At 45.2% G+C, this 11,366-nt stretch overlaps 1 protein-coding gene and 1 pseudogene across 2 annotated transcripts; both read right to left on the bottom strand.

The window, feature by feature from the left end:
- Window positions 1-297: 297 nt before the first annotated feature.
- On the bottom strand, window positions 298-3,397 carry LOC136487646 (calcium-dependent protein kinase 25-like; annotated as a pseudogene).
- A 4,011-nt stretch (window positions 3,398-7,408) lies between these two features.
- LOC136487645 (uncharacterized) lies at window positions 7,409-11,034 on the bottom strand. 2 transcript variants are annotated; one of them, XR_010767319.1, is made up of 6 exons: window positions 10,772-11,034; window positions 10,489-10,621; window positions 10,121-10,359; window positions 9,428-9,599; window positions 8,324-9,281; window positions 7,410-8,210 (listed from the first exon to the last, which is right to left on the bottom strand). XR_010767319.1 is itself a non-coding variant. In XM_066484745.1 (5 exons), exons 1-5 carry the CDS (start codon window positions 10,894-10,896, stop codon window positions 9,120-9,122), a joined length of 831 nt encoding a protein of 276 aa, XP_066340842.1. In that variant the 5' UTR covers window positions 10,897-11,034; the 3' UTR covers window positions 7,409-9,119. The 2 variants fall into 2 exon arrangements, 1 of the variants encoding a protein (XP_066340842.1); XM_066484745.1 differs by having other exon boundaries at window positions 7,409-9,281.
- Between the last annotated feature and the right edge of the window lie 332 nt (window positions 11,035-11,366).

Raw genomic sequence — 11,366 nt, 5'->3', positions numbered from 1 at the left:
GGATGAAAATGATACTATCCATAGTTTGCACGTTATTGGAAGCTATAGCTCTGTAGATTTCAAGGATCATACTTCAGGAGTTCTTGTGATATTTGTATCAGAATTCAGAACAGTACCATTTTGTGGACACCTTTGTTCATCTGTGTACTCATTTCTTTGATTTGATATACGCATGTTATAAATTCAGTCATTTAACTTCGTGTGCAACTATATAGAGAGAACGCCGCCGAAGGGAACTTGAAGCTCTGCAAGCAAAGGGTTCTCTAGAAACTACTAACTGAATTCTCCTAGGTAAGAACAAGCGGCCCAGTTCCTCTGTTCCATATTTTTATTCATTCTGCCACATGCAAGAAACATGATCTCGTGAAATAATTCAACTCAGAACCTCTTCCCTGCCACCATATATACCATTATTTTTGCCACTGGTTGTCTCAAGTATCAAGATGTTCCTTATACAATCTGTGGAAGTGTTCAATGCAATAGCTACTTTTTTATGTAGAGAAACATTCCCGCATTGTATCTTGTGATGATTCTTGATCTGTCTGGACCATTCTAATTTTCTCAACTTTATTGATATGTTGACATCATTGTGTGTTCTGTCATATGGTTTACCTTATCAGTAGATCTTGTTGCATGTTGTTCATTCAAATGTGTCATCTTTTTTTGTGCAAGGACAATGATTGAGAATAATAGATGCCAGCTGTAGGCTTATGAAATATGCACTTGCTGAATCACCATCCTATTGTTCTGTCTCTAGCACTAGGACATCATGCTTCTGTTTGGTGCAGGACTTCCTGACTGATTAGCACGCATCATGCACTGGTCCATGTCTTTCTCAGTTCCTAAGTATGCAGAGCATTCAAATCCCCTGCAATCAATAGCACAATATACACAACCATCCATGAACTAATTCACAAAAGTAACTCCATTGCATTTGTGGATAGATGTACAAATTTGCTTGTTTGAGCTGCTATACACATTACACATTTGCTGCTTCACTATAGGACTACGTCTCGCCTCTTCTTGTTCATTGGCTCGGCACCAGCTGTCCCTTTCCTCATCATTGCCACAAACTCTGAATAATCTATCCTTCCATCCTACATGTGCAAAAGTAAACTTAAGTCTTCTGATTTAATAAGAAAGTAAAAACACATATGCTCAGTATGAGGAACAATTAGTCATGACAAATTAGTCATTTGATGCAGTGTATTCTATTTTTGTAACACCGCCACCTCACAAATTGATATGATGCTGTGGTTTCTAGTCTATTATGTCAACTAAAATTTACATAATGTTTGTTCCTTACATTGTCAGAGTCGGCATCTGAGATGACCTCTTTGATTTTGTCGGCGTCATACAACCCTTGCTCCTTCAAGGCGTGCTCAAGCTCTTCTTTAGTAATGTACCTGTGTGAGATAAATGAATTATAAGTGTTCTTATATGATATATGTCGTCCAGAATTCAGGTATCCGCTGTATCATTTTAACGTTCAACTTACCCACTGTTATCCTTGTCGAAATACTGGAATGCTGTGTAAAGGTGCTCTTCTCGATCCAATTTGTTCATGTGCACTGTTGCGGTGACAAACTCGTCATAGTCAATTAACCCGTTGCCATCAGCATCAGCCTGGAATTTATATAAAACATTTCAAAAGGGATATTTTGAGATTACCTCTTCACTTTGAAATGAATCACATTTTTTTAAAGGAAAATTGTAATCTGAAAACTCACTGCTTCCATTAGTTGCTCCATTTCACTGTCTGACAGCTTCGGTCCATGCTTTGCCAACCCGTGTTTGAGCTCGTCAAGCGTAATGGTCCCACTATTATCCTTGTCAATGTTCTTGAACATCTCCTTAAGTCCTGTGATCTCCTCTTCGGATAGGCACCCAGCTATGATCTACATTAGTTCGTCAAAGGGCACAATGAAAATTTTGCCTTGTATATAAGCATTGTTCAGAAGTTCTATATGTGGAGCTCTTATCAGATATGTACCCTCAATGCCGCTTTCTTGAACTGGTTCATTGCCCTGAACTGCTTGAGCCTGCCGAGAACAACATTGTCAAGCGGTGTATCAGGTGCATCGCCATCTTCTTTGATCCATGGGTGATCTACAAGTTTTTCAAATCCGTGTGTTGAGGCCAGCCACATTGAATATATATCCATATGCGCTAGCTGCTCATGAACAACATATGACGGTAACGATTTGGCTACTTACTGAGGACCTGGAACGCCGTAAGCCGCTCCTTGGGGTTGATGTTGAGCATCTTCTTGACGAGATCCTTGGCTCCCGGCGAGATGTGCGGCCATGGCTCACTGGAGAGGTCAAGCTGCCCTCGCAGGATGGCAGTGAAGATGCCGTTCTCGTTCTCTGCCAATGCAACGCGAGAGTAGAGCTTAGCTGAGAAACCATGTATCAGATAGATGAAAGGTGATCGCAATCTTCTCGACGACGGAGACCTGCCCAGAAGGGAGGCACGCCGGCGAGGAAGATGTAGAGCATGACGCCGACGCTCCAGATGTCGGCCTCCGGGCCGTACTTCCTCTTGAGCACCTCGGGCGCGATGTAGTAGGCGCTGCCGACGATGTCCCTGAGCAGCTCGCCTTCCTTGAAGAAGACGGAGAGGCCGAAGTCGGTGGCCTTGAGCGGCGCGTCCTCGTCCTTGCTGAGCAGCAGGAAGTTCTCGGGCTTGATAGTCCCGGTGCATCACCCCCATGGCGTGGCAGCCGTGCACGATCTGCACGATGGTGCGCAGCAGCGCCGCGGCGCCGCGCTCCGTGTACTGCCCCTTGGCGATGATGCGGTCGAAGAGCTCGCCGCCGGCGCAGAGCTCCATGACCAGGTGCACGCTCTGCTTGTCCTCGTACGCGCCCCGGAGGCCTACGACGTTGGACTGGCCGGAGAGGTGGTGCATGATCTGCACCTCCCGCCGCACGTCGTCCACGTCCTCCTTGGTCGCCAGCTTCCGCTTCGCGATCGTCTTGCACGCCAGCTTCTCGCCGCTCGCCTTGTGCGTGCACAGGTGCGTCACGCCGAACTGCCCGCGCCCGAGCTCCTTCCCCATCGAGTAGGTCGCGCGCACGTCCTCCATGGGGCGGCCCAGCACCGTGCCCACGGCCGCCGTCGCCGCCGCCGGAGGTTTGCTGCCGGTGCTGGCCCTTGCGCCGGTGGGCGAGGCCGGCTTCGTCGTGCCTCCTCCACCACCACCAGGCGCCGCGGACGACGACGACGGCCGATCGTTGTTCGCGGACGCGCCGCGGCTTGGCGCCTGCGCCTTTGGTGCCGCCTCGGCGGCGGCGCCGGCCTCTCCGGCGCCCTTGGAGCAGCACTGGCCCATGGCTGTGGCCGGGAACGCGTGCTGCCGCCTGCTCCGACGGAGGGCAGGCAGCCACGGACATGAACGGCGAGGGATGGAGAGAGGGAGGGAGCGCGAGGCAGAGGAATTTTTGCCTAGTTTGGAGATGCATGGTTTTGGTTGATTTTTCGTCTCGGGACTAAAAAAAAAGTTTTGAGTTTTTGAAGGGTAGGGAGGGAATGGCGGGAAAGAGAGAGCGCGCGGTAGGGTGTCTCGTGACAGATATAGCTGCTTGCTGTTTCTGGCAAAACTGATCAAGAGCACAGCACTTTCAAAGTGTTTGTAGGTGTCAGCAGAAACAACTTAGAGTATTTGCAAACATCAGGACTAAAAGTCAAACAGAAGTTTCTGCAATTTTTTACAAGTTGCTGCAATTTGTCATTGGTAGACTGAAATCTGAATTCGTCCTAAAATCTCCTCTTCCACTAATACTCATCTCTGTCAAATACAGATGGTACTCCTCTCATTTACAATAGAAATTCCATTTTTCTGCATTAGATGTGATGCATTTCTCCTGAACTTCATGGCGAAGAGCTAAAACAAGCCCTTCCATGATTGTCGTGTGGATGTATATTAGATTATTAGGAGTCCTGAGTGCTGAGAACATCTGCAGACATCTCTTCAGTTGGTCCTGCTGTTGTAGGTCACTGCAGATTTCAAGAATGCCTGACACCTGTTAGGAATTCTCTAGTGCAGAATGTAATTGTTTCTCCGCAACAGTCACGTTGGACAGGGTTCTCTTGAAGCTGTTTACAGGTCCTCTGGATGCATTTTTGCCATAGACACCTGAAATTTCCATTAGCTGATGGTTACCAAATAAGCAGCCACAAGACAAAACTGGATGGACTGTAACCATTCCAAAATATTCTTGAACTAAAATACTATGTATGTTAAATTGATGTTACCAACGATCCATACATACCAAGTGCGTCTTTCATCAAGTTTGAACGGCCAAAATCTCCATTTCTTACACACTTCTCCATCAATATGAATAGAAATATTTTAGTCCAGTGTTCATGGTGGAATTCCAGTCCATTCAACCCAAATCCAACACCGGCACCTATGGCTTTGACAAATGCTTCTTTGAGGCACCAACACATATAGAAGAACACAGTAATGTACATTATGAATTTGAAGTAACACTGCACATCATCATTAACATTGATTTTGGCTCAACAAGTTAATGACCCCGTTCGCTTCGCTGAAAAAACAAGCCGAAACACTGTTCTGGCTGATTTGTTGTGAGAGAAAAACACTGTTCCGGCTGAAAAAACAAGCTGAAAAAGACGGATTATAAGAGAAGCGAACAGGGCCAATGTGAAAATATGAATTGGCAACAATTATTTTATTTAATCATGTCCGTCAAGATTCAAGCTCGAGACCTCTAACATGTATTGACGCTGAGCGGTTTATTCCAAAAGTCTAAAATGATAAAAAAAAGGTGGACAATTCACTTACTTAACAGTTAGTAATCTCAACCAAAAATCAGAATGGCATCATGCTTATCACTGAAACTACGGCTTAAAGTTTTTATAAATACAGGACTTACTTTGTTTTTTAAGATAGGAAAAATTGAGGTTTCGTTTGACTTTTCTGCTGTACTTCAGGTAGAATGAGGAGCTCTGGAAGAGGCACACTTTATTGGCAAAACCGCAAATCCAAATTTCAAGTCACATACGGCTCAACTCATTCTAAAATTGGGACGACTCGGACGTCCGGCCCGATGACACATCAGGACGCAGCTCGAGGCCATCCGATTCGAATAACAGGAGCCAGTCCGATATCAGCGCATAACAGACGGCGAGCGGAGGGAAGCGGGAGAGGGGCCTAAGGCCGGCGCTGGTGAGGCCACCCCTGAGTCGCCCGTTGGGGACGCTCGGGGGATGCGAGGGTTCGTCTCCTTGTGTGGTTTTGGAATCTTTCTGCCACCGGGTTTTATAGTTAAGATTTGTTTGGTCCATTCAGATTGCGCATTCTCTTATGCACTAGCTATATGGCACTCTTTTTTCTAAGACACCATATTTAGGTTCTCTGTTTGGTTCTTTACCTTAGCTCGCGTACCTCGCCATAGCCCAACGCGCCTAGCTTCAGCTATTGTTTTGCTCGTTACCCGAGTTACGGCGCGCCAAACTTTGCCTTAGACTGTCTTCAATGAAGAGACCCAAACCCAAAATTGGTCCGGCACAGTACTTTGCCTAGCCGAATCCATCGTCCAACAGCAGACCCAAAGACCCGACGCATTTTGCCTGCTCGCCCAAACGCTACGCAAAAAAGCGTCTCCTCTTTCCTCGCTACGCAAATCGCCGAGCTCGCTACGTAAATGATACATAATTAATATCATTAGATAGATCATTGAATCTTTTTTATAATAAATTTATATGATACAAATGTTGCTAATATTTTCTATAAATCTAGTGAAACTTATCGACACGTAAATTATAGCGATAAATATTTAGAGACAGAAGGAGGACCTCCCAATTGACAAAAGTTTGTTTGGGGACACATCAATCTATCTGATCAATAATGACTCGGTCTCCCAACTGACAAAAGTTTACAATTCGCAGCAAAGGGTAAAAAGAAAGAAAGACAAAAGTTTAGGGGACACATCAGTCTCTCTCATCACTCAGGTCACTCAATCTCCACGTCCGTCTCATGACTCATGAGGCTCCCAGTCGCAGGGAAGATTCCATCCAGCACGCGATTACATTAGCAAAAATGCAAAATTCATTCTAACATTTGGTGTTCTTTTGTTTGTACACTCTCCGTACCAAAATAAATGAGTAAAAAAAAATGACTAGATCCGTCACTCACTCTGCTTCCATTAGGTCCGTCGTTCCTCGCTCCCTGTCCCATTTGTCTATCGTCTTGTTCCTCACTCTCACTCTTGTCGCTTTGAGTTTTTTTTTAAACAAACCGGCAAGAGAGCAGGCCGCTTCGCTTTGAGTTTGGAGCTACAGAACATTTGTTACCACCGCATCACTCATGTTATGGCTTAGCCAACAGAGCGTGTTCGTATCACAAAACGCCTGCCGCCGTGTGTCTTGCCTTTCACTTTTTTTTTAAACTCACAATATGTGTACACATAGTCACTTATTTAAGTTGAGTCAATCTCTCCGGTTAGTTTGCCTAAATGGGATTGATTTTTATTGCGCTAGCATTTACTCCCACATCGTGTAGTTCTAGAAAATTTGAAGTTTTAAGAATGAAAGATTATCCCAAAAAATTGATGTTTTAACACTTGGACACTATATTGGGAAAGAGTAACTCCAGTAGGGCATCCACTTAAACTCCTATAGCTAAACATGGATGCCAACTAAAAAAACAGGTCCAGCACGCGCTGGCCGATGCCCCGCTGCTCCGCCGCACGCTGTGGAGAACTGTGACCCGCTCGTCTCCCTTGCGTCCTGGTCTCCTGGCCACTCGTCTCCCGTGTATGTGTGGTGGATGAGGGGAAAACAGATTTGAGCCAGTGACGAGTGGGTCCCCGATGTCATTGTCTGCCGATTTCGATTTGGGGGCCTTTGTTTGCGTGGTGCTATTGGAGTGGAAGCAAAATTTTGGACACCTAAAAGTAGAAATAGCACCAAAATAAAAAGTAGGTGTCCCTGCTCAAGTTGCTCTCGTGTCAACTTGATATTGCGGCTTGCATGCCTACATGCATTCCTTTTAATTATCGACTTGCTGAGCACTAGAATTCATAAACACTCAATTAAATCCAAAATAACTAGCTCATTGTTATTGTCACAGGTAATGAATTATACTACATTTCATTGCAACAACAGACAGGCATGTTTAATCTTTTTTAGTATGGGTGGAGTACACGTCATCGGATTTGCCTATACAATATCACTGCGACGTATGGAACTGCAGCCTTCAGAGAGAAAGCTAGCTGAGAGAGAAAGCAAGGCAAGATGGCCGGCGGTGAGGGCGAGGGCGAGGCTGCGGCGCCGTTTTTTGAGACGAAGCCCCTGGTGTACTTCGACGGGTGCCCCGGTTGCGCCATGGAGATGAGGAAAGGCGACGATTAATGCATCATGATTTACAAGCATGTGTAGCCATTATTGGGAGTCCAATTAAGAGCTAAAACAGCACCCAAGACTAGCAATTTGTTGCCACAATTGTAATTTATGATTGGTGCAATGCATTTGTTATGTATGAGATGGATGGAGCAACATTGCACAAAACAAAGTATATCAGGAAAAACTAAAAGGGCAGAAAAAACGAAAAATAACATTAGTATTATTCTATTTTGTGTATGTAACATTTGATTTTTTTTTGTGACAAAAATGAAAGCATGGTAATATGTTGATGTTGTTTGTGCATAGCTTTTCTTTTACGATACAAATGTACATCAATACAACTTTTTTGCAGTTGATGTGACTGCTGATTTGATAACTGAAAATAACCATAGCATTAGTGCTAGTTCATCAAAACTTTTCAAACTTACTAGATTATTTAGTTAAGTAGTGCAAGTTAACTATTACAACTTCTAGCATGGAAAATCAAAGGCCCTAAGCTCCCATTTCTGTAACTGGAATGATACATTTTTTTAACTATTCATGATGAACAAGGCAAAGAGTTTCTATGTTTGTAATGTTGTTATATATTAGGAAAAAGAATTCCAAGGACATACTCATAAATCTTTTCATCTGGTCTTCTTGTGGTAGATTATTGTAGATATGGAGAATGCTAATTACTCTTGTAATGTACAACTTGCTCCAGTGTCCACAAAGTGAAAGTTTCCTCTGGAATAGGCAGCACAATATGTAATTCGTCCTCCACATTGACCAGATAGAACAATTTTTTTGTGGCTTCTTACTATATCCTTTAGATGACCTTTTGCTAGATATAGGTGCCTACAACATCCATTGGTTATGGTGATTAAATAAGCTTCACAAGACCACAAATGGTATGGTGTTGTCCATTCTCTCTGTGTCACAAACAAAAATTTGGGTTGACAAAAAAATACCTTTTTTGCAAACATAGTTGAATCCTAAATCTGCTCTTTCTCATAATCAAGTTACCCCAAATGGCCCACCCAAAATTTTGGGTTTAGACAAATATATAGATCATCACCACCAACTCCCCGCTCTACATAAGTCCTAGGGCTAAGGAGAAGAGGACTTTAACCATTTACTCTCTTGCCCACTTCTCTCTCAAACCTTCCCTTCTCTAACTTCGATGACGAGAGATGGAAGGGAGAGCTAAGCAGAGGAATTTTTGCATAGTTTGGATATGGTTTTGGTTGGTTTGTAAAAGAAATGTTTTCGGGTTCAAGGGTGGCAAGACTGATCAACTGTACTTCATTATGAGCAGACTGAATTCATCCTAAAATAAACCTCCACTTTCACTCATATTCCTGTGTCAAATCTCTAGATGGTATTGCTCTCATTTACAAGAGAAATTCCCTTTTTTTGTCGACGTATGGCACGCCAATGTCTATCCCCATGGCACTACATGGCTGCAGGAATGGAGAGTAGGCCTACAAGGCGCTCCCAAGCCAATAGAAAGACCTTCTGCTCCTGGTATGGTCTTCTGTCATAGAAAACCAAAGGCTATAACGCCACTTTCTGTAATAGAAGTGATGCATCTTCTGTAAACTTCATGATGAAGCTGTAAAACAAGCCCTTCCATGATTGACATGTGGCTGTATATTAGATTATTAGGAGCCTGGAGTGCTGGGAACATATTCAGACATCTATTCATATGGTCCTGCTGTTGTAGGTCAATGTAGCTTTCAAGAATGCCTGATACATGTTAGCCTGTTACTCCTGTGATTGTGTAAGTTCTTCCACTGTCCGCAAAGTGAAAGCTTCTTCTGGACTATCTAGTGCAGAAGATAACTGTTTCTCTGCAATAGTCACACAGGACAATGTTTTCTTGAAGGTGTTTATAGCATCCTCTGGATCCCCTTTTGCTATAGATGCCTGCAATTTCCATTAGTGGATGGTTAGTAAATAAGCAGCCACAAGAAAACTGGATACTGTACCCATTCTCTACGCTTGAAATATACTTTTAGAACTAGATTACTGTGTGTGTGAAGTTGATGTTACTAATAACAATTCATACATACCAAGTGTGTTTCATCAAGTTTGAAAAGCCAGAATCTCCATTTCTTAGACACTTCTCCATCAATACAAATACAAATGTTAGTCCAGCCTTCATGGTGGAATTCCAGTCGATGAAACCCAAACCCAACGCCAGCACCTACTGCTTTAACAAATGCTTCTTTCAGACACCAATACCTATAAAGAACAGAGTAATGTACATACTGAATATGAAGTAACAATGCACATCATCATTAACATTGACATGATTTTCAAACAATAAGCTAATAAAACTCATCCGAAAATCAGAATGGCATCATGCTTAGCACTGAAAGTACAGGTATACATTTTTTTTTAAACAGAGAACTATTGCTTTAAAGATGGGGGGAAAAGGTTTCTTTCAACTTTTCTGATGTAGTTCAGATAACTGAATGAGGAGCTGTGCAAGAGGTACACTTTATTGGCAAAAAACGCAAATCCAAATTTGAAGCCACAGGTAGCTCAACTGATTTGCAACATCAGGAATATTTCAGCTAGTTATGAAGAAATTTTAAAAATAGTACAGTACTTTGTCGTTATAGATATGGCATAGATGATTTCCCGGATCCACAGATATATGTTTAGCTCCCAACATATATGAGGAAATATACCGTGACTGAACTGCGGATTCTGTGAATGCATATGCCATCTACCAATAAATTCCTGAACAAACATTGTACCTGTAGAACTCTGTCAGCACGTCCCTGGGAGTGCCAGCACCAACGATGCAGTTCCACTCATGGTCAGTAAGGTACGAAGAGAAGTTGCTGACGAACTCGGCAGCGGTTTCTCCCTGGGGCTCAGAAACAGACACAATGTCAAGGCCAACAAGGCAAAGTGGTTCCGATACAATGCCAACGTAGTCCCCCTGGTGCGAGGTGCTGAAGTTGAAATTCGGGAAGTCTGAACAATTATTCTGCTGCAAGATGAATCAATCCAGTAGTAGGTCAGTGGCAGGATGCAACTGAGCAGACAAAAACCTGCAGGGGTGATGCCGATTGCATATATATACGATGGAATTAAGGAGAATTTGACAGATAGTGCATACAAGGTAAGGTTTCCCCTCGGCTGTGCGGCGTATGTTGATCTGGTGGAACGAGATGCGGAGAAGATGGTGCACGAGCGAGTACTGCAGCAGACGACTGACGAGCGCCCGCTTCCTGTCGTCCTCTCTCACGAACCTGCAAGCGCACGCCTGAAACGAGCTCAATTCGATGTCAAGCTAACTGCACCGTGTGCAAATTAGTGGCGCGAACAACAGTGAGGTTGTGAAGCTCCCATCATCAGAGGAGGTGAGGACGGACAACTTATGGGGGCAGCAGGTACGGTACCTGGCGATGGCGGGGCGCTCGTGCGGCGGGAGGAGGGCGGCTGCAGCGTCGAACTGGTCGGGGGAAGGCCGCCAGCTGCTGATGTCGACAAGCCACCGCCGCACCCCGCTCTCCTCCTCCGTCATCCCCCAACCCCAGGACCGGCCCAGAGCGGAAGAGTCGTGGAAGGGGAGGAGCCGAGGAGGCGGGGGAACCGATGGAGTCTACGACGGCGACGGCGCCCGCGGCCGGCCTGCTGCTAGATCGGTCTCCGGCCGGAGGACCTCCTGTCAGGCTTCGCCGGCCCGGACCGCGCCGCCGTAGTCTCGCCGGCCTTCCGCGCCGCGGGCGACGCCGTGTGGTCCCGTCTCCTGCCGCGCAACCTGCCCCCGCTCGCCGACGGTAAGCTCCCCGCCGACCCGCAGTCCAAGAAGGCGCTCTTGAGCCCCCGCCTCGCCGGAGTCCGTCGCCGGAAGGACGAGTGTTTTTTTTTTTCGATTGCGGAAGGGCGGCGAGTGTCACGAGGGATCGGACGCGGAGGGGCAAAACGGACTTTTTGTGTTTGTTGCCATGGTAGTTAGTGTTGGTAGTACGTGATATCCGCGCGTTGCTGTGG

The sequence above is a fragment of the Miscanthus floridulus genome, chromosome 10 (genome assembly GCF_019320115.1).
Source record: "Miscanthus floridulus cultivar M001 chromosome 10, ASM1932011v1, whole genome shotgun sequence".
In the NCBI taxonomy this organism is placed as follows: Eukaryota; Viridiplantae; Streptophyta; class Magnoliopsida; order Poales; family Poaceae; genus Miscanthus; species Miscanthus floridulus.
The sequence above is the reverse complement of the archived record's forward strand: the minus strand, read 5'-3'. Positions and strand labels throughout refer to the sequence as shown.

What these genes read in the sequence shown, in the direction of transcription:
- LOC136487645 (XM_066484745.1), bottom strand. Translation starts at nt 10,896, where the DNA reads ATGACGGAGGAGGAGAGCGGGGTGCGGCGGTGGCTTGTCGACATCAGC. An exon ending in CCGAGGGGAAACCTTACCTT is followed by an intron (nt 10,360 to 10,488) that starts GTATGCACTATC and finishes TTCATCTTGCAG; the next exon opens with CAGAATAATTGTTCAGACTT. An exon ending in AACTTGATGAAACACACTTG is followed by an intron (nt 9,282 to 9,427) that starts GTATGTATGAAT and finishes TGGAAATTGCAG; the next exon opens with GCATCTATAGCAAAAGGGGA.